At 36.1% G+C, this 24,304-nt stretch overlaps 2 protein-coding genes across 2 annotated transcripts; one reads left to right on the top strand and one right to left on the bottom strand.

The window, feature by feature from the left end:
• The first annotated feature begins 711 nt into the window (after positions 1-711).
• On the top strand, positions 712-7,057 carry LOC138316644 (acid phosphatase type 7-like). The gene is made up of 5 exons (XM_069258318.1): positions 712-760; positions 1,311-1,428; positions 4,306-4,509; positions 4,940-5,130; positions 5,715-7,057. The coding sequence occupies exons 1-5, from the start codon at positions 712-714 to the stop codon at positions 5,765-5,767; spliced, it is 615 nt and encodes a 204-aa protein (XP_069114419.1). The 3' UTR covers positions 5,768-7,057.
• Positions 7,058-11,932: 4,875 nt separating this feature from the next.
• LOC138315508 (translin-associated factor X-interacting protein 1-like) lies at positions 11,933-23,306 on the bottom strand. Its single transcript, XM_069256574.1, has 15 exons — positions 23,167-23,306; positions 21,697-21,817; positions 21,099-21,344; positions 20,523-20,657; positions 20,080-20,149; positions 19,250-19,520; positions 18,979-19,090; positions 18,691-18,752; positions 16,940-17,029; positions 16,316-16,478; positions 15,801-15,929; positions 15,336-15,506; positions 14,380-14,619; positions 13,951-14,057; positions 11,933-13,560 (listed from the first exon to the last, which is right to left on the bottom strand). Exons 1-15 carry the CDS (start codon positions 23,211-23,213, stop codon positions 13,362-13,364), a joined length of 2,163 nt encoding a protein of 720 aa, XP_069112675.1. The 5' UTR covers positions 23,214-23,306; the 3' UTR covers positions 11,933-13,361.
• Positions 23,307-24,304: the final 998 nt, after the last annotated feature.

The following is a 24,304-nucleotide window of genomic DNA, read 5'->3' on the forward strand; positions in this document are numbered from 1 at the left end:
CCTTTAAATCGCTACTAGTCATAGAGTTCTGCATAGATAATAACCAAATTTGGCCACAAACACCCTTGGGGGAAGGGGAACAGAACTTGTATAAATTTTGGCTCTGACTCCCCGGGGGTAGGAGGGGCGGGGCCCAATAGGGAAAATAAAGGTAAATCCTATAAAACGCTACTTGTCCTAGAGTTCTGCATGAATTGTAACCACATTTGGCCACAAACATCCTTGGGGGAAGGGGAACAGAACTTGTATAAATTTTGGCTCTGACCCCCCGGGGCAGGAGGGGCGGGGCCCAATAGGGGAAATAGAGGTAAATCTTATAAATCGCTACTTGTCCTTGAGTTCTGCATGGATTGTAACCATATTTGGCCACAAACATCCTTGGCGGAAGGGGAACAGAACTTGTGTAAATTTAGGCTCTGACCCCCTGGGGGCAAGAGGGGCGGGGCCCAATAGGGGAAATAGAGGTAAATCCTATGAATCGCTACTTGTCCTACAGTTCTGCATGGATTGTAACCAAATTTGGCCACAAACATCCTTAGGGGAAGGGGAACAGAACTTGTGTAAATTTTGGCTCTGATCCCCTGGGGGCAAGAGGGATGGGGCCCAATAGGGGGAAATAGAGGTAAATCCTATAAATCGCTACTTGTCCTAGAGTTCTGCATGGATTGTAACCAAATTTGGCTAGAAATGCATCCTTTCATATCGGGGATTATGCAAATTTGGCCAGAAATATCCTTTTACGATCTGGAGAGTGATGGAGGTTGGGTGAGTATAATAGATCAGTGGCGGAGTCACAAGCTATCTCAAGCCAACGCCATCTATATACTACCCGGTACTGTTGATAACTTTATGTTCGTGAATGCAATACTTCTCGTCATCTTTACTTAAATTAATTAGATTTGCGTTCAAGGGTTGTTACTGACACTCGCGCATTCTTGTATACGTTTTATACATTTATTCGCAAAAATAAGTTTTCTCTTGAAATTACGCGGAAAATTTATGTTACGAAAATAAAGAGTTATTAAGTAAGGGGTAAATAATTGTTTTAGTAACACATATTTTTTCGTAACAAAAGAAAACTTTCTTGTTTTTTCGGTACTATTTTTGATTTAAAAAGTTTCTTTGGTGAAATTGTTTTTAAACACATTTACCATGGAATTTCAATACATGAGACAAGAAAAACAGCTTTGAATATAATATAAATAACTTCAAAATCTTGTACGATTACGAAGAGGTCACTGAATTTTGATAATTAATATTAAATTCATATGTTTATACCGTAAGCTTCTATCTGCTATTGTTCCTTACAGAGTTGGGCCATGACTTTCATCACTACCGCACTCAATTCTCCATGTCAGGTGCCGACTGGCCCATGCCTATGGACCGTTTGTGGTACAGCTATAACATTAGACTTGTTCATTTCATTGTGTGAGTCGATCTTTTTGAGAAAGCTTTGTGCTCAACACTAATCAACTGAAACTATTGCTTAGGACATGCGTGCACCCAGTGTTGTGGCACGATACAACCACACAATGAGATGTGATGGAATGTCTTTCCATTAATCTTCACGACTTTCGTCTACCTCACTTTTGGCCTTGGGTTGAAAGTTTGCTTCTGCAAAGAATGTTTTAAGCTCTGGTATTTTTTCTCCTGCTTAACGTTCATCTTTAGGAAGTGGGATTTCTAGCAGACCCAAAAGTGTAGACACTGTAGACACAAAAGTGTCAGGCAAACCCCTCCTAAACTACTCGACCGATTTTGATAAAGTTTGGTACACAGAGCCCTGTCATAAAAGGGAGATGAGTAAACTTAATAGAGTTCTACAATGTCTCCTTTTAATGGAGCTAAAATACTTTTATGTATCGGGGCTATTAGTCGTTCACTTTAAGTTCTAGTTTAAACTGGCAGACCAGTCTTTCCGCTGCACTCCGCTTCCTATGAGCTGAGCAGTACTCTAACTGGTGCTTGCCGCACTCATGGAATGACCGTAAAAGTGTTCATTTAAATGAGCGGTCGGCCATAAAAGAGGGGAAAATCTGTTCTTTCCGTGTGCGAGGTGCAGTTAAGTCTGAAAAAGTGAAAGTCACTATCCACCCTACCTAATCAGACTGGGTGTTACCATTCCACACTTTCAAGTCAGACGGAGTGTCACCATTCAACACTTCCTAGTCAGACTGAGTGTCACCATTCAACACTTCCTAGTCAGACTGAGTGTCACTATCCACCCTTCCTAGTCAGGCTGAGTGTCACCATTCAACACTTCCTAGTCAGACTGAGTGTCACCATTCAACACTTCCTAGTCAGACTGAATGTCACTATCCACCCTTCCTAGTCAGGCTGAGTGTCACCATTCAACACTTCCTAGCCAGACTGAGTGTCACCATTCCACACTTCCTAGTCAGACTGAGTGTCACCATTCCACACTTCCTAGTCAGACTGAGTGTCACCATTCCACACTTTCTAGTCAGAATGAGTGTCACCATTCCACACTTCCTAGTCAGACTGAGTGTTACCATTCCACACTTCCTAGTCAGACTGAGTGTCACCATTCAACACTTCCTAGTCAGGCTGAGTCTCAACATTTCACCCTTTCTAGTCAGACCGAGTGTCACCATTCCACATTCCACACATTCACCTAGTCAGACTGAGTGTTACCATTCCACACTTCCTAGTCAGACCGAGTGTTACCATTCCACACTTCCTAGTCAGACTGAGTCTCACCATTTCACACTTCCTAGTCAGACTGAGTGTCACCATTCCACCCTTCCTAGTCAGACTGAGTCTCACCATTTACACACTTCCTAGTCTTACCGAGTGTCACCATTCCACACTTCCTAGTCAGACTGAGTGTCACCATTTCACACTTCCTAGTCAGACTGAGTGTCACCATTCCTCCCTTCCTAGTCAGACTGAGTGTCACCATTCCACCCTTCCTAGTCAGGCTGAGGTCTCACCATTTCACACTTCCTAGTCTTACCGAGTGTCACCATTCCACACTTCCTAGTCAGACTGAGTGTCACCATTCCTCCCTTCCTAGTCAGACAGAGTGTCACCATTCCACACTTCCTAGTCTTACCGAGTATCACCATTCAACACTTCCTAGTCAGACTGAGTCTCACCATTTCACACTTCCTAGTCAGACTGAGTGTCACCATTCCTCCCTTCCTAGTCAGACTGAGTGTCATCATTCCACACTTCCTAGTCAGACTAAGTGTCACCATTCAACACTTCCTAGTCAGACTGAGTCTCACCATTCCACACTTCCTAGTCTTACCGAGTGTCACCATTCAACACTTCCTAGTCTTACCGAGTGTCACCATTCCACACTTCCTAGTCAGACTGAGTGTCACCATTCCTCCCTCCCTAGTCAGACTGAGTGTCACCATTCCACACTTCCTAGTCAGACTGAGTGTCACCATTCAACACTTCCTAGTCAGACTGAGTCTCACCATTTCACACTTCCTAGTCAGACTGAGTGTCACCATTCCACACTTCCTAGTCAGTCCTAGTCAGACTGTGTGTGGTTTAGTGGTTTAAGTATAATGTTACTGGGAGGGAAAAATTACTGGTATGTGGTGTTTTCTGCAGCATATTCAGCGCGGTAAATGTAGCTTAATAAAAACCGAATTTACGCTATTACAGGAGGATAGAATACCTACATATCGCACTAGTACACGTTTGCACCACTAAACACGCGTACACATTACAAACTAGTCCACTAAACTATTATTAGGCTTTTTTAATTGTCTAGTATATAGACTCTTTATTTGGCAAAAAATAAAAATGACTGATAATACAGGCAGGTTTAGGGGAAAAAGGAAAAGAAAAAAAGCCTAATAATATAGGCAGGTTTAGAGGACTAATTGCAGACGTGTTTGTCCATCTTTCAATTGATGAAACTTAACCAAACCACATGATGAACTCTGAGCGGGGACAGGACAACCATTTGTAAAGATTCAATCAGACTGGAAACATAAAGACGGAGCGTTTTCATATACACTCTGTACAATCCATATAATGGGTAATATTACCATGGTTGGATAGATGGGAATGCGCAAATTTAAAATATGTTCTTTCTCTAATGCAGAAGGATGAAACAAATTTTGCTGATAAATCTTAGCATAACTGGTATTAAGCAATTAATAATTATGTATGGATTGTCAACCAGCTTATCAAAAGTGCAGTTGAAATGTCTCCCACCGAAAGGGTATTATTGTTGGTATGCTTGTGTGATGATGCTGGAGTTGTTATACTGACGATTTTTCTATAAAAAAATATTTATTAAATATTTGTTTTTGTTTTCAGGTTCTCTACTGAAGTTTATTTCATACCAGACTCGGATTACATGTGTATACAATTCTACTGGCTACTGGATGATTTGACGAAAGCCAATCAGAATCGAGACAAACAGCCATGGATAGTAGCAATGGCCCATCGACCAATGTACTGTTCTAACAATAGTACTGATGACTGTACGGGCTGGATTATCGGCAATAAAGTGAAACATGGGTAAGTTATTGGTACGGTAGACATCATCCTCGATACTCCTTGGGTTCCGATCACCTACGATCTCTACACTCCTGGACTATCTCAAAGTAAATTTGAAGGCAGCTCAGCGAAAAACCTTTGACCAATCACAGGCCAGCAAAGATTTCCTTTGAAAACTACAGAGAGAGCGACGCCTAACATCAAAGTCACACAGTCGACAACAGTGTACCGTTATATACGGCTCTTTTGATGTATATCAAATGACTAAATTACCTGTTATGTTCTGTTGCCATCAGTTTTACTATGAGATAGTATAGGGGTGTAGAGATCATAAGTGATTTGAACCCCTGGAGTATCGAGGATGGGTAGAAATTAACAAAGGAGAAGATTGCGACGACTATCTTTCATGAAATATAGACTAATTATATGACCTGTTTTGTCTGTATTGTAGACTCGAAGATCTTTTCTATACACAAGGTGTAGACCTTATTCTACAAGCACATGAACATTCCTATGAACGCCTTTGGTCAGTATGCAAAGACGAAGTGGTTGTCAATGACTACAATAATCCAACGGTCCCGATACACATCATATCAGGTGCTGCCGGAAGTAGCGAAGGAGCAAACTCTTTGGATGAAGGAAGTAAGAAATTTGTTTAAAAGTTTTGGATTTACGTTACGTGAATACTATAACTACAAGATCTACTACTGTACAGCGGAAAATATCCGCGGCTGTAATATTTGTAAAAGTTCAGAAGTGAAAAAGAATTGTAAGGTTAAATGATGTAAGTACGACTTAAGCTATTCCAATATCATTATATTATTTCCGGACTGAAATGGATATGAAGAACGACTAATCATATGATGCGTATACTTACCATATTTCCTTACATTTGTAATGGGAATGGATGTGTTTTGCTATAAATAATATCAAAACTTCATTTTCTGTAATCACAATAAATTCATAGGATTTCTTGACATTCAGATGGACGAAGATTACGGAAAAGTTTTCCGGTCGATATTACGATGTAATCGAAATATGTTCTGTCAATTATAATAGGTTTATCTTATCATAATTATGATACCACAGCAAACTGACCTATCTACCCATAAATCGTCAGTGTGATTTATACCTGGGACCGATGATGATGTATTCAGGCAGAGGACTCTTTCTCTTCCTTCGTTATGTACTTTTCTTATGTTTTATACAAATTTCTTGTCTTACAGAAATCTGGTCAGCTTTTAGAGACAAAGGTTTTGACAGTGATTGTCAAAGATGAGCGGTCCCTTGACAGTATATGGCTTGTTCAGTCTCATCATGGACCAAACGTGGCAAATCTGAACTGCAGTAGTGACCATGCGCACCATTCATGTAAATGTGCAGTGCTCTTTCTGGTGTTAGCGATGTTGATTCTCGGGGGTGTATTGTTTTTGATTTCTTTGCCCACGAGTATCTATTGTTTGTTTCAGGTGTTGTTGGAGGCAAAGCCTGCGTCATGTACGTTTTCATAACATGGATGAGGATGGTGATTGGGCTATCTGAGCAACATCTGATAAAGCACATGCGTTCGATAATTTTCTGCTGTCCACAATTCACCTGTTCTTTCTACAGAGTGAGGTGGACTCGTACACATATAGTGATTGTTACTGTTTATGTATTGTTACTGTTATTGGGAGAGGAGTAGTCGTTCATTTACAAAGGACAACTTCGGGAATGGTGCTAATATGATTGTTTGATTATTTTTAAATTTTGAAATATTTGGAGGTATACATTTTTAGTGGTGACAATGGTCAATACGTTGCTGGAGACGGTGGCTGTTACCTACCTGACGGTCGGTATCCTTGATAAAAAGCAGTAACTATAGCGAAATATTTATCAATTTTGTTGTAATGATTTTGATGATCTGAAAATTATCATCTGTATTCGTTTATATATCTAATATTCATTAATTTTTCTAATTCGTGTGTTGATATATGACATACACATGAAAAGATATTTCTATGGTTAACTATGATGACGTGCTCATTCTAAAGCATTTATGCAGCGTTCTAATATGTTACCTGTCGCTGTAAGATGGGTTCGCACCTGAATTGTGTTTTAATTATCTCACCATCTATGTCTTACTGTATTCTATCCACAATTAATCTCCGGAGATTTCCTGCTAAACTGTAGATCCGATGATTTGAAATTACACATGGTAATTATTGTCTGTGACGTAGATGTTAAAAAGCGTCAGTGTCTCTCCAATGTTGTATGGTAACGAAAGTAATGGCTGTTTTAATAGATTTTTATCTAATTTCTTTTGAATTGATCAGTGATACATTATATTTGAAATAAGATACTAGTATTTTTTTAATTTGTTGTCATAGTAACAACATACATGTAGTCAAGTTGGCAGAGAGTATTCCTCTCCTGACGAGATTTGTGTACTTACCTGATAATGAACAGTTACTGATGTTCTATCGAACAGTCATAGGTCGGATAATAATCATTATTATTGCATATACCTCAAAATAATCATGGATAATATCACAGCTTTGTTTTCATCATATTAACATTGTAGATAAGTGACATATACTTGAATGTGTTTTTGAATAAATATACACAATTGAAGTTGTTTAAACGATTTAGATTTTTTTTTACTTATTTTTTTGTTGTTTGCAGTTCGATGTGTTTGTAACGTCATATGACGTATATGTAACATAGAAAAGGCTCGGCAAAAATCCTTTATAATACACGTAATAATAATATAAATGATTATATACCTGTGTAACAACAGAATATCGCAATACCTAGGTGGTTCATAATAAAACCCAACACAAATACATGATCCATTTATTATTAGACCGTTTCTAACTTGTCAATCATTCCTAATAAACAATATACACGCTTGGGTGCATTTCTGTGTCGACAACCTTGAACAGATTCCTTTCAGTTTATTTCCTAATCAAATATCGATAATACATAATACACAATTCCATATCACCCAATGTATGGTGTGCATATAGTCAGGCAAAAACCGTTCATGAAAGACCCTTAACAGACAACCATCTATACAATATACACGTGTATATTGTACCTTTATAACCTTGGCATTACATCATTCTAGTTGTGACATATCTTTTTATGGTGGAGTTTCTCTTTGTCTAGCTCTTGGATGAAATAAAAGTAGGACAACTGCACTCATGCCTATCGCCTTATTATGTTTGACAGATATGCCAATGCTTGAGAAGGGGAGTGATTGGTCGGATAGTGTCAGAGATGAATTATACAGAATGGGGTTAGGTTATATTTGGCATAGTGATAAAATAGTTGACAAAGATATTGATATCATCAAACGTAGAATGTATGATATATTCCAACAAGACTGCAGTGAACAGATAGAATTATCTCTAAGTGCTCATTGTACAAATATATTCACGAAGGTTTTGGTCTACAGAAATATTTAACAAAATCTATAGGGACTCAAAATTTGAAAGAAATATAAAAAATTCGTATGTCGTCACATAAGTTAAATATCGAGAGAGGTCGTTATAACAATACAGATAGAAGTCGTCGAATTTGTACATCATACAATAGCGGGGATATCGAGGATGAATATCATTTTATTTTTAAATGCGAAAGTTTTAAAGATGTAAGAAGAAAGTGTATCAAGAGATATTATTTTCAAACCCCTAGTATGTTTAAATTTGTGCAATTAATGAAAACAGATAATATAAAAGATCTGTCAAATTTAGCCAAATTTATCAAATTGAGCAGCAAAAAAAGAGAAAGTTTAGCATGAATAATGGCATACCGTATTAATACTAACGTACATGTACTATCAATGCCGTGGTTGAAGGTTTTATTTGAATGATTAAATTAATGTGTTAATAATATAGAATGTAAAGTTACATTTATATGTGAAAATACTATTAATGTAATTTGAGTAACGTAAATGTAATATTATGCGAACAATATCATGTATAAGTAATGTAACGTAAGAATGAGATAACATGAAATAATAATATTAATGTAATGTGCTAGTAACGTCTAATGTATATAATATATAGTTAATACAATGTAACGTATCAATGTAATGTGCGCTGGTCAGTGAATGTAATATGAGTAACGTGTAGATGTAATGTAAGAACATTATTGGATATAAATCGAGTAACGTTCAAATGTAAAATAGGATTATAAATGAATGTATTGTGAGTATTGTGAGATATAATATGAGAACAATAATAAAAAACAAGTTTTTCTGTAAGTAATGTATAAATGTAATATGAGAGTGGTAAAACGTGCTGTGTGACAATAACATATTAATGGTATATGTCAATAATGGATGAAAATATTATATGAAAGTTAGAAAATAAATGTGACGAATGTAAATATATCGTAATGTGAGATATCTCTCTACACTACATACGTGTACGCTGCGAGTATGTTTGTGTGTCTGTACATATTGTATTGTTTTTCCTGTCTGCACTGTATATATATATATGCACTGTACTGATAAACCAATTGGTTTAAAGTAACAAAGAACTGAACTGAACTGACAGATATGCCAATTTGAATAATATGAGAAATTCAGAAAAAAAAAATTGCCAATAAGGCGGTGTGTTTTTAAGACTGTACCATACAACGTCCTTCTCAATAGTTAGAGTCGCTTGTAACCAACATATAGAAAAGAAAGAAAACATGGAGAGATTATTGATGGGAAATATGTAAATATCCACAATTCGAGAAATTGACAAAACTTCGATAACTCTAATGATTTTCAAAAAGGAATTTGATAAAGAAAAAAAAAACACCTTCCGAGCCTTTTTCCGAGATTGTTGAAAAAATCAATAAAAGACTAAAAGAACAATATTAAGATAAACTTCCCATGGTAAATAGTATTATAATTGTGAACGTGCATAACAAAACCAGCTAAAGCGACGACTCAACCAAACCCACTATGCATCCAAAAGGAGGCTTTCTAGATCGATATGATAAAATGATTTCACATCTACTAAAATACATATCAGCTGATCAGAAGACCTAGTGTTTTACCTGTGAAACTGGATACACGATAGTCTACCACGCCATTTGACGTTACTGCCAAAGATATGAAGGGTATCACACCCTCTCAATTCGCAGTGAGCATCGAGTTGAAAAATCACTGTTGTCTACTTCAGTAAGTAAAGGACAAAAATAAAAAAAGACATCTTCAGAGAAGTGACGATAAACCGAAGGTAAGAAGTTTGTTTGCTTATTTTTGTTTCAAAGTCAGTTGACAGTTAAGGTCAACTGTTGTCAACTAGTTCCAATACTTAAGTGATCATTACTTAACAATTCCTGGTGAAATATGATGTATAGTTAGGCTGTAAACATTTCATTTATCTATCAATGAAATTTTAAAGTTTGCGTGAAAAAAAAAATAAAAAAAAATGTACACAATTTCAGCCATTATCAAGAGATCAATAAATCAATGAAAATATTAAAATACAAAATGTACTTACAAAGGATAGCGTAGACTTAAGCTCCTAGCAAATTAAAACATGCAAGGCTATCTCTTACGATGAAAGAAAATTACGCTTATCACAAAAAATGCATATCCCAAAAGTATATGTAAAGTTAGAAAAATGTTTCCAGTCAAATGTGTAAAATAAAAAGAAGTTTCTAATAAAATAGATGTGGCAGTCTGAAAGAAGTACTGAGATCTTGATAAGTGTAGTTTTTGGTGATTGTCACAGTTACAAGCCTGCGGACCTTTAAATCGAGAAGTACTACTTGTCGTAAAATTGCAAATGATATCCTGAATATTTGTTGGCTCTTTCGAAATAAGTTGCACCCATGCATATTTGTCTTTTGTATACAATTTCTAAGCTAATATTAGCGGGCAGGACTTTCATGATTCCATACTACCGGATAAAATCGTAGGATGTTCAACACTTAAGAACAAAACGTGTTATATTTAGAGTATGGGTTACTCCAAAGAGAACACATTATTATTGAAGATGTTATTTCTTGACGACTATTTCTCGAGTACACGTCTCATGTATGTGATAGTGTCTAAAGGTCCTCTTCTGTTACTGAATACCCTTGAGCGAGGTCTGTAATTAGTTAATAAAGATGATTTACAGCTTAAAGGAAGCATGACGATATATGTATATAAAGTTAGTTTTGTGGCAAACTTGCAAGGATTCGCAATTGGCTTAATTCTGTGTGCCTCACGACATCAATTAGAATATCTAGGTAGAAGCATTACCTTTATTTTTTAATATCAGGAGCAATGCAATGACAATGCCGGTAGATAATTAAGAAATGAAACAATACTTCATCTGCAACAGTCGCTATGTCGTTTAGGTTTTATATTTTGTATTTGGTTGAATTACATTTAAAACGCCGGCATTTCATTCATTTTAATGCTCAAATGTTTTTGCTATTTTATTGGAAAACGTGTTTGCATATGCTTCAATCTCTAGATGAGAAATAGTGTTTTTATTGATGATTATGGTAGTATCTCGCCCAGTTTCAATTTCTTGTCATTCATATATATTTTGTCAGGTGCATTAGGCGATATTCGGAGACGTAGTCCTTTTTTTGTATTCATTTCAATAGATTCGATGGATTATCAAGCCTTCTATTGTCTTTGTACGTAAATAAATATCGAATTTTCCGGTCAAAGGAAGAGTAGTTAATTTTTGTGGGAAGACAAGTTACCAAGCGTCGAAAGACGTACTTCATCTGATAATTGAGGTTTCTTGAGCCTTAGCTTACAGTGAACAGTCGGGCAAGGATGGCTAAAGTCGGTAAAATGGTGTGAATGTATACAGTATAATTTCTTATGGAATAGAAAAATAAACTTTCTCGTCAAAATCTGTCTGCGTTCGTAGAAATTAATTTAAAGTATAGGAATCCTAAAACATCCTCCCGGCTGACTATGTCCGTGGTTACATTTCCACGCAGCCTCGCTTTCAGTGTTTTCAATTTTTCTTTATTTCAATGGTCAGAACTGGGAAACGTAAGCAGAACTTGACCGTCGTATTAATATGTCAGAACTTTTGGAAGGCCAATGAACGCATTTAGACTGGTTTTCTTTGCCCGACTATTCACTTTAATAACGTTATTTTGAAATCTCGAATAATTTGCTTTGCATTCACAAATTCTACCAAGATGGGGTTTCTGAATTATTCTGGTTGTGGTTTTTTTCCAGGAAATACGCGTGATCAATTCATGATAAATCAACGCAGCCCTTCCTGTCAAGGTAATATTTACAAGAATATAATGGTGTGAGTAAGTGGGTCAATGTTTGGGCTTTTGATATATGGGTACGTATTTATTGACAAAATCCCTTCAATCAATATGTCTCATGTTTTGTGCAGTCAGATAGGAACTTTTTCATTTCAAGTAAATTAATGAAGTTGAGCAGTGATGATTACGGGGCAGTGTAAGCTACAAACTATAGAAAATATCACTTGATAAATCATAATTTTATTTCATTTGTATAAATTTCTTTGATAACAACACAAAGAAACATCAGTCGTCAAGTGTCATCCGCACTCACATTCACACAATGATGTCCTAAGAGCACAATGGTATTGTATAACCCTACATACGTTCAGCTGATCTATCAGAGTTACTCCCCTTCGTTTCACTCCGTTCTACGACGGCTACGACGGCTACGACGGAGTGAAATAAAGGGGGTAATTCTGATAGACCAGTATGCCTTAAACAAGGTACGTTAAAACAAGGGAAGGGGGTATACAAAACTATATTTACCGTAATGCTGGACATGATGGATTGATACAAATATGTACAAAGTAACAAATATCACAGTTTGGGCAGAGTGTATAATAAGTCACTATCATATATAAATAGCTCATTTCATAAAAAAAAATATTTCACTTTCAGAATAATGAAAAAAAATATTGGCAGAGGTGCTGATTTTGACGCAAAACATTAACAGAATAAAAACAAATTTCAATATGGTCATCAACCATACTGAACAAAATTTTGACTATTTTGTCATAATTAGGTGGGATTGAAATAACTAATTAGGCAATTGCCAATTAAGTTTGCACCCGATAATTAAATGAACAAATAATGACATAAGAAATTAAAGTAAAAATTATGAAATCAGTTACGTATTTTTAAAACATTTCCTTTTTGACTTTTGACAATAATCTTGATACTGTACATATTAGGATAAACAATACAAACACAGAACTCAAAAGACTGAACTCTAGCGCTGACAGGAACAAGACACCATTGCACATGATCAGGACATAGATCACAGTAATACATATCAGCGTTAAAAACTAATTGTTTTCCTGTCAAGGTAGATAATTAACACTGATCATCAAACACTGAATCCTGAGAGTGCTTTAGACTTATATATATATATATAAGTTTTCTATGAAATTGAGAACCTGCTAAAGATTTTTCATTGGCTTATATAATAAAACTGTTTATAAATAAAAGATTTTCTTTTAAAAAACATCATTAATATCAGTGATTGTATTAAAATTATTCACGAACATTTTCAAAGTAAATGTAATTGTTTAATCAGTTTATATATATTTCGATATTTAAATTGTGTGACATCTTTTAAAAGATGGCAATTTTACAGTGAAAATCGTTTTAGCTGAATTTATACTTTATAATAATTTCAAACTTCACTATTTCCTTTGTCTTTACTTAACACATGTATAACAAATAAATGACTATTTATAAAAAATAAATATCAAGTGACAGTTAATAATATTTAAATTTAATTCTACCAAAAATGTTTTCGTTCTAATTTTGCCAAGCACTTTCGTAGAAGTATCCCTAAATGTCATATTTTGCACACAGAGATGGTAACACAGGCCAGTAAGTTCCTAAACACGTGTCTATCAATAAAATCACATCTTTTTACCAGCTCTGTGTAGACACCCATTTCGTAACCTTTCCACAAGTTTTGACTGTTCAAGTGGTTCCACTTCATTAAATTTATCTTCTGTCGTATCAAATGCCCATGCCAGATATTTGTCCATGAGTGTATTATCTATTTCAGGGTCTGCCAGACTTAATGCTCGCTTCAAATCATCCACAGTCACATTGCTGAAAATTCAAATCAGGATATTTAGTTCAAAACATATACATGTATTTATTTTCTGGTTTATTTTCTGAAACCAAATTCTTTACCAGTTAGTCATTTCTTTACTAGAAATTGCATACATTTCATAAACAATGTTGCAAATAATTGATTACTGCATTAAGCTTTTGCTGACTAATATCTTCAACAAGATAAAACAATCCATGCATTAATTCTATTTGTGACAATATGGCTTATGTTTGAGAATGACTGTTATCAAGTCTTTTAATTACGGGGGCGAATGCAGACAGCAAGGTCAATGAAGGCATAACACAAAATCGTTCTAATAAATCTTTTAAGAACTCCAGTTCATCCAAGTTCTTAAGACAGCAATAGCATTATAGAACTATACTTACTTGATGCCTGCTAGCTGTTGCTTGATATCCTCCACATATGTGAGTCGTTCTTGTTTGATAAACTTCATGAGTTCCTCCAGGAATGGACCTGTTCTTCCCTCATCATCCTGTAAGGATATACAAACAAGCATAGTGATTTGATTTTGTGGAGATGAAGTTAGAGTGAAAAGTTACAAGGCCACCTTACTATGGCTTGTACTAACATGAGTAGCGATCAGACTTCTTACTCTGAGATCTCAGTTGTTCGAGCATCTCAATGAAATCTCTTGTTCTTGTTGTCCCTTAGGACTCAACTAGATACATGTATATTCATTCCCGTTTTATCATGTTTCAGATATAATTCATCCATCCCTTAAATGGAGTCATTCAATTCAATTCTAGGTTATGTTACTACAACACATCACAAGATTGCCCCCAGTATATGCCTACCTCCTTAAAGAGTTCTTTGTACTCGATATCCTCTTCCTTAGAGTCAAGTTCCACCTCTGCGGCCTTCATGGCGACCATCAGTGCTTCGTCCTCCATACCTGGGAAAGTGGCCCTAATGCCCTGACGTAACTCATCCTTGCTGATTTTCTCTTGGTTGCCCTTCTCCATGTCTGCATTGGTCAGATGGTTCAACAACTGTTCTATTTTGTTCATCTGGTCATGATATATCTCTTCATCAATCTGAAATGTTTGATTGGTCATCTCATGTCAGCTAATATTACTTCATTTACATAAACTACATGAATTACCCTATCTGAATGCAATAATTGTACAAGGTTAATATGCAAAATCATCTTCAAATCAACCATGAAAAACATATGCTAGAAAATTATGTAAGACATCAATGCCCTAGCTTCCATTTATCAAAGAACGACCTGACAACACCAGACGGGACATGACATATTATGAAGATAGAATGGAGCTGACAAGGACAACACTATGTTCTCCCTACCATGTCATCACCACAGCAAAAACATAGTGTTACAAACTTACATTGAAGGTGAGTACACCCTAGATGAGCTAAAATTACATTGAAGATTACACCAAAGATGAGCTAAACTTACATTGAAGGTGAGTACACCTCAGATATGTTAAACTTACATTGAAGGTGAGTACACCTCAGATATGTTAAACTTACGTTGAAGGTGAGAACACCCCAGATATGTTAAACATACATTGAAGGTGAGTACACCTCAGATATGTTAAACTTTCATTGAAGGTGAGAACACCCCAGATGTGTTAAACTTACATTGAAGGTGAGAACACCCCAGATATGTTAAACTTACATTGAAGGTGAGTACACCTCAAATGTTTTAAACTTATATTGAAGGTAAGTACACCCCAGATGTGTTAAATTTACAATGAAGGTGAGTAGACCCCAGATGTTTTAAACTTACATTGAAAGTGAGTACACCCCAGAAGAGGCCAATGAGGTCGTCGTGGGCGTATCTTTCACAGGCATCTTGTAGGTTATATCCCCACTCAATCTTCATCTGAGGCATGGCAAAGCGGCGCTGTAGGTACAAGTCAAGGAAGTCTCCCATGGCCTCTCTCTGGCCATCCGTCCTCTGTAACAGGAATAATAGATTTTGGATTCACTATCATAACTCTGGAGGATTGAAGTAAAGGAAACTGAACGTGGCCATAATTACATCTCGTTTGTACAGAATTAGCATTTTTATTGACAGAGACCTTCAAATCTTTTATTTCATTCTAATTCTGAACTTAGCCCTACCCAAGTTCCTTTCACATTATTGTATTTGGAAAACATGAAAGGTTTTGTATTTTGTACTTGGAAGCACCTCGCTCATCTACATTCGTTATGGCCACCAACTTCAATAATTTAGAACCAGATAGCTTACCTCTGCATCATGAGCCACCTTCTCCCTCCAGATGTCTCTTATGAGCATAGAACAGTCCCGCTTGCCAAGTCTGCGGTTCCTGACAGGACCTTCCACTTGTAGGTATTTAGGCACAGTTGGACCAGTTCCCTACAGACAAAGGCAGACAATCAGTAAAATGGTACACATCATTATACTGGATTTTTAAGACACGTACATTTAAGTGTGCACTTGATTTGATAACTTGACACATGAACTATAAAGATATGCCAGTTGAGAGAAACGTGGATGGATTTTCAATTTGAAATAAGTTATCACTTCAAAATGTGCTAGAATTATGTTAGGCCTACTGCTGAATAATTATGTATAACAGTATACTTGAATTTACCAAACTTTTACATTTTGATTCATCAACTTGACTTCCTAATATGACAGAAATTTACGTATAAATGTGGTGGTTGGACAAGACGCCCGAGATAGAAATGAAGACATGTATGAGATCTAGACTTTGAATTTTCTTTTAAAGGTTGGCTTACCTGTCCATCAAAGTATTCAGCTCCTCCCAGATCTCCAGCTCCTCCCGCTGCGATCTCGGCTATGAGGACGTCGACCAATTCATTGCTCCTCTTGCCCTGAGATAGCTCCTGCCACCTAGCCATGCCTCCTTGGACGTGGTCAGCACATTTGTCCCAGTCAGGCCTGTAACACGGTGCAAATGATAAAACTCTCCAGATCAAAATGATGTATCTTATGGTCAATTGTAACTGAACTGGCCAAAGTGGTAGTTATATCTGATATCCGCCTTCATATGACAAGAGGTCAAAAGGGCATGTATCACTCATCTTGAGTATTCAGCGACTATGCCGAAACACTTTGTTTAAAAAAAGAAAGAAGGGTTGGGAAAAGTGTTGACCTAAAAGCCTTTTTTGTTGTATTTTCCATAATCAATAACAGCAAATTTAAGGGTTTACCTGTATATCCATTATTGGCTGCACCCCTTACATCCCAGCAGAATCAGAGCCCCACAAATACAAATTGTGTTAACCTTTTCGTTAAGGTATACATTGGACACTGGATAATCCAAACACTTTCGTCCCCAGTCAAAACTGTCCAGATTGCAAAATTTCTGGTGAATTTATCAGTGAATTTGAGTTACATACCTAGGCGTGGAGCTTCGTTTCAGTGTTTCACATTCCATGTAGTACTCATCTCTCTGCTTCGTCACTGTCTTGTGGACATCTAACAAAGCACTGAAAATACAACAAAAACATCATCATAAATCAGGTAACATGTATATAATGTACATTGAAAAAAACCATTACTGACTAAAGGTTCTTGGCGCCCACCAAAGATTGATCTATGTCTGACAAATGAAAGAGGGATCTTTTCTCTGCTTTTCAAACTTACAATTCTTTTTTCTGCTTTTCAAACTTTAAACTATCAAAATCCAAGATGGTGGTCGCAAAAATGCAATAGGCAGAACTAGGGTCCTAGAGGAACCTACATATGATATTTGAGAACAATCCCTTCAATACTTTCTGAGAAATAGCGGTAACAAACTTTAACTATCAAAATCCAAGATGGCTACCGGTCGGCCATCTTGTTGACCGATCAGTCCCAAAATGCAATATGCACAACTAGGGTCCTAGGGGAACCTACATATGAAATTTGAGAAAGATCCCTTCAGTGCTTTCTGAGAAATAGCGGTAACAAACTTTAACTATCAAAATCCAAGATGGCTACCTGGCGGCCATCTTGTTGACCGATCAGTCCCAAAATGCAATATGCACAACTGGGGTCCTAGGGGAACCTACATATGAAATTTGAGAAAGATCCCTTTAGTGCTTTTTGAGAAATAGCGGTAACAAACTTTAACTATCAAAATCCAAGATGGCTACCTGGCGGCCATCTTGTTGACTGATCAGTCCCAAAATGCAATATGCACTACTAGGGTCCTAGGGGAACCTACATATGAAATTTGAGAACAATCCCTTCAATACTTTCTGAGAAATAGCCGTAACAAACTTTAACTATCAAAATCCAAGATGGCTGCTTGTCGGCCATCTTGTTGACCGATCAGTCCCAAAATGTAATATGCAGAACTAGGGTCCTAGAGGAACCTACATATGAAATTTGAGAACAATCCCTTCAGTGCTTTCTGAGAAATAGCGGTAACAAACTTTAACTATCAAAATCCAAGATGGCTACCTGGCGGCCATCTTGTTGACCGATCAGTCCCAAAATGCAATATGCACTACTAGGGTCCTAGGGGAACCTACATATGAAATTTGAGAAAGATCCCTTCAGTACTTTCTGAGAATTAGCCGTAACAAACTTTAACTATCAAAATCCAAGATGGCGGCTGGTCGGCCATCTTGTTGACCGATCAGTCCCAAAATGCAATATGCACAACTAGGGTCCTAGGGGAACCTACATATGAAATTTGAGAAAGATCCCTTCAGTACTTTCTGAGAAATAGCGGTAACAAACTTTAACTATCAAAATCCAAGATGGCTGCCTGGCGGCCATCTTGTTGACCGATCAGTCCCAAAATGCAATATGCACAACTAGGGTCCTAGGGAAACCTACATATGAAATTTGAGAAAGATCCCTTCAGTACTTTTAGAGAAATAGCGGTAACAAGAATTGTTAACGGACGGACGGACGGACGGACGGAACGGACGGACGGACGGAAGGACGGACGGACGGACGGACGGACGGACGGACGACGGACCACGGACGAAAGGCGATTTGAATAGCCCACCATCTATATAATGTACATTGAAAAAAACCATTACTGACTAAAGGTTCTTTAGTGAAATAAATACAAATCTATCTATGATATATCTGTATTTCATAAAATTTGCAAGCATTCAATCACTTGATTAAATTTCAGAGTTGTCTCACTTACTCATGCTCCTTCTGAAGTTTGAGGAAATCATCCTGGGCTGTTGTGTAAAGCTCCTGGAGTTTCTGTTAAAGAAATAATAATTTATTGTTTAAAATGTGAAAAAATTGTCATTGAAGTTTATAGTTTACCTGTATTTTCATAAGAGTAGTCAAAATCAAAATATGCAACTTTTCAACCAAAGGACAAATGCAATATAAAAAAAACAACATATTTTTATCTAATAAAAACTTTAATTTTTGGGTGCATTTTAATCGATCAAGGGATAAGTCATTTCAATCAAAAACTTACATTGTATTTAGCTTCCAAGAGTTCAAAATCTCTTCTGGGAATTACATCACCATAATTAGCAACCATATTGTTGAGTCGCTCTGTGGCAGCTTTCTCATCTTCACGGGCTTTTCTGTACATCAACAAGAGAAAACAATGTTGACTATATAATTAAACCTCACAGGGAATGAATTTGAAGTTTGAATTATAATTTTGAGTGTCATGTGACCATACTGTAACTTACTTCAAAGTTAATTTTGAGTGGTGTAGGATCTTACTGAACATAACTTACTTGAGCGCTATTTTCAGTGTCATTGGATCATCTTGTGCCTCATCTGATGCGGACTGTTTAGACATCATATAGTCATCTTGTTGGTAGCGTAGGTCATTGATGTCAGATACCAACTGTTTACGAGCATCACATTCGTCACGGTAACGATGATATTCGGCCGCCAGATCCTCCTGAAGCTTGGACACTTGAGTCTTTAAATCTTTCTGTTCATTGTTCATCATTTGGATGACTTCCATCAGGCGCTTGTTCTCGAGCTTCAGATCTTTGATCTCTACAATAACGTACAAAAAGAGTAATATCTAAGATCATGATATTAGTGAATTCTGGTGAAAATAACTTTCTGGTATATCTAATGTATATGTGTAACCTTTTAAATAAGATGAGCTGGTGTCATGACATATAATTTATTAAAATAAGATGTGCTGGTGTACTGAGCTCACCCTATTTCTCCCCCTTAATTCAGTCAACACTCTTCAGAAAACGTAGGAAAGCATTATAGAAAACTGTTACAACAATGACATGACATTGAAAAATCCAAGATGGCGACCTCATAGATCGATGTTATCAGGCGGGTTGTCCGCAAATAAGACCCCCCACCACTTTTCTTTATTTCTTCTCTGGTTGGGGGGTCTTATTTGCGGTGAAATACAATAAGGAAAACTCCCTTACTTCAAAAACTAAGGGAATGTCCATAAAAATTGGTTCCTTAACTTCTGTAATGCTTTTCTATGGAGAATTTTAAGTTGAGAATTCCTTAGAGGTCAGGAATGTGGATGAAACAATAAGGTGAGTTGTTATACTGAGTTTACCCTATTATAAGATGAGTTTACCTTGTTTCTCCTCCTCCCTGATGGCCATTATCTTCTGATCACACTGTTCAGACACTGTCACCAACATTTGCTGCAATAATATCAACAATGTATGAGTTAAACATTTACCAAGGTTGATTACCAGGTAGATTAACGTCCTATTAACAGATAGGGTCATTTCAGAATGACTTGCCATTTATGCAGTGTGCTGTGTGTATGTAGTACTTGCAAATTTTGGGAGATTGCAGTATGTTTGTGTTGTGACTATTTGTAATAGTGGGACTCTTGCCCTTTTTATAGTGTTATCTCACTGAAATATACTGCTAGAGACAAAGAACAAACGTACCTCACCAAATCACACTCATCACACATCATACTCACAATGGCAAAAACCAGTGGTATTAAAAGTTTATGTACCAGGTAATGCCATTGTTAATGATAACTTTATCCTTATTATCACTTACTTTGAGAGGGTCCAGTTCTCGTATTTGTTGTCGTTGAAATGATAACATCATCTCGTACTCGTTCTTAATGGAGGAAAGCAATGGTTTGTAGGTCTTAAAATCCTCTATCAGGTACTCAAACACTTCTCTGTGAGCCTGTCAGGAAATTAATGATATCAAAACTTCACTACCTCTGAATTATCTGTTGGTCTTGAGACAAATTTTTGTTTTAGGTTAATTATAATAAAAAGATTCTATTAGTCTCATTTTTAAGACTTGTTTTTATTTGCTAATAAAATTAACAGAAAGATAATACATGCATGATATTGACAAACAAATGTCCAAATGTACATAATTACAGCCCCAAAATGTAGATTATGTTGAGTTTAATTACAGCAAAACATGGTTATAACGAACCTCTGGGCATATTTATTTATACAGATAATGCAGATATAATGAACCATGAATTTGTTGTAAGATAATGCAGATATAATGAACCATGAATTTGTTGTAAGAATGTCCATTATAAACATGTTTTACTGTAGATAGTTTCCAAATACTATGACACCCCAGATGTGGATTCCAAAATTTATTTACCTGTAGTCTAAGATCGTTAGGTAAAACTTGTGTAACTCCCAGAGCTTTAAGTTCTGTTTTCAGATAGCCTTCCAGCTGTTCCAGGAATCGCGGCTTTGGTATAATTTGTGGCTTTCCCATTAAATCTTCATCATATAAAACCAGACTTTTATTTTTTGTAAGCACTAGTGTTGTACGAGGTACGTTGTGTCCACTAGCATGAGCGGGCCATGTGTCCACAGCCCCAGCTGTAGTATCGGCATAGGGCTACAAAACAACGTCAAAGGTACTATACAGGTAATTCTTATTTGTAACATTCAAAATAAAAACAATAAGTTTAAACTAAAACAGTATTGTTAAAAAAGATACTGTATGGCTGGTTATTTATGCAGATCAAAATTTCTGTGATTTTGATTTAAAATGAAGAAATTTTAGCAGTTTGAATCGTCGCTATTTGGCTTTCAGGGAACATAGAAATGTTCTGCAAAATCACAAAATATCCCCGCAAAAAAAATCACTGGCTATACCATATATAAAAATATTATTCTTTTACTTGAAATTACCATAATTTCATAGTTACTTCAGCCTTACATGCTAACTTTAGCTATCACTGATTTACCTTTAATGCTTTGGGGTTTGGCAGCGGATATGTTTTGTTGTCTAATCTGTAACTTGGTCCTGTTAATCCATCAAACTTTGGACCCATCCGAGGGGACATTGGTCCGATAGCTCCGCCTCTCCTGAAAGTAAAACATCATCATAAGTTAAAGAAAATACCTATTGGCAAGTTTGAGCTGTATTTATTTCTATAAAATGGTCAACAAAGTAAAATCAACGGAGAAAGTACAGATAATACTGAATGCTTGCAAACATTTGTAGGATACAAATACACTGAAATGGTCAATATGGACAAAGATATAATTTCTACAACGTAGACAAGAACAAAAATCAAATTTTTGAGATAATTACAGTTAAAATTAAATGTCTTGAGACTAATGTTTTCTAACATATTAAACAATTATATTCATTTTTCACATGCTGGAATAGTGTAACAGTTTTGGATCGGGTCAATCGCTGGCAACCAAGTAGCTCATTTGATAAAGAACTCTGGCTAGTATTCATAGGGACCAGGGTTTGAATCCCTGTTGCAGTGCATTTTTGTGCTCCTACTAAATTTGTTACTTTTACCAAACCCTGTTTCAAGAATTAGTGGTATGCCTAGAAGGGGGATACCCAAACATGGGTTGTGTGTTTAGTCTTTGGGGTGAAGACTAATAAAGAGAAGGAAGAGTGGAACAATCCTGGATTAAGCAGATCACCAGCAACCAGGTAGCTCAACTGGTAGAGAACTTTGGCTAGTATTCAGATGGCCCCAGGTTCGAATCTTGGTCAGGCCTGCATTTTTTTCGCTCCTACTACAATATGATTGTGGCCGAAGACAAATTGTATTGTGTCAGATCATAAATGGGGTGATATTGTCACTGATGTTACAATCAATATGTTGAACAGTGAAATACATTATTCAGTTGCCATTATCAAATTATTACATTTGAGTTGGTATAGTTATATGCTGTTTAGATTTTAAGCTATAGACAGCTAGATATCGACCTGCCAGGCCAAATTAAGGTTTGGGGTAGGCATAAGTATCTGGAAGTTAAACCACTCAGCTACCTTGGCCATTTCTTATTATGGGTAGTGATACATGTAGACCTTACATTGCATTTAGTATTGGGAATGCAGGACATATCAGTCAGCAAATGCAAACTGGACAATGATCACGACTGGTTTGTGTTGTTGGTACAAAACTGTACATCACAAATGCTTGAAGTTGTGTTTTTATGAAATATACGTAAACCAGACCCGTGGTAACTCAGTTATAGAATAGATAATTATAGTACCACTGACTGTAATTCTTTGGTTACATTACTCCAGTAAGTTTGTGAAATTAATACAGTCGGACGAGGTTATTGAAATCCTGTGTTTTGACTATCACGTCGCCATAATTTATCGTCATTTTATTTGTATTTGATAAAACAAAACCTGAAGTAAGACACTTTATCAGTATCAAATTCTTGTCCTGAAACCTTACCCCGCAAGCGGCGGTAGAGTCCGAGCCATTGCCATTTTCCCCTCCATATTCAGCTAAAATGGAGGCGTTACTACGACAACAATAATCAAGTTCTACTTTTCGTTAGTCGTAAATATAAACAATTTTAGATAGAAATATATTATTAACATTACAATACGCATATACATTTATTTTATAATCATGAAAGTTCGAATGCAAAAATAAAGAAAATATTAACTTAAACAAAAATCTGAATGTTGCAAAAATATTATTTTTAAAGTTACTCATCACAAGTAATATAAATTATAAAATTTCTTCAAGTGAACCAAATCTGTCCCTTTGAAAAATCATAATTACCTCCCTTACATTCTCCTAGCAGTTGGATATTTGATGTTTAAAATATATGAAAATAATAATTGATAACCTAATAAAAATGCAATATTAATTTTGTATTTACATTTGTATCACTTTGTCAAGTGATTACAACTGTTTACTCAAAAGCCACTGTAAAATAATTTTAAAAAAAAATCTCAGTTTATTTTAATTATGTGTGCATATATATAGCCACACCGTTCGAAAGGATTTTTTTTTAAATTTGGAAAACAGATTATATTATTACATTAAAGTTTTTCTTGGTGATTTTTGGATTTGGACTTCTACATTGGATTTTTACACTTTGAGACTACATAATGTTAAATTACAGACAATACAAAATGTCAAATACCATAGGTGAAAATACGAAAATCATTCTTAATAGGTTTAATTATGTGTGCATAGGTGTGCATTTTGAAAGGAATTTTTTTATTTGGAAAACGGATTATATTTTGACGGTTGTTAAAGCGTGAAATAATGTATCAAAAGCGGATTTCCTTTCATTATTGGTAAAACAAATTTCAAAAATACATGTACTGAGCTATTATGAACAATAAACACTCTATGTTCAGCTCACACGACCAATTTGATCAGTTTAGTGTGCGAATAATCGGATTCACATAGTTTGAAATAATTTTTTTCATGCCCCCGATGAAATTAAAAAAAAATAATGACATCAATGCTTAAATAATATACAAACATTACGTGACGAAAACAAAATAAGACAGAGTAAAAAAATGGGAGAGGAGAACGAGAGAGGGATAGAGAGTGTTTGCCGTGGAAAAGA

This window comes from Argopecten irradians, chromosome 2 (assembly GCF_041381155.1).
Source record: "Argopecten irradians isolate NY chromosome 2, Ai_NY, whole genome shotgun sequence".
In the NCBI taxonomy this organism is placed as follows: domain Eukaryota; kingdom Metazoa; phylum Mollusca; class Bivalvia; order Pectinida; family Pectinidae; genus Argopecten; species Argopecten irradians.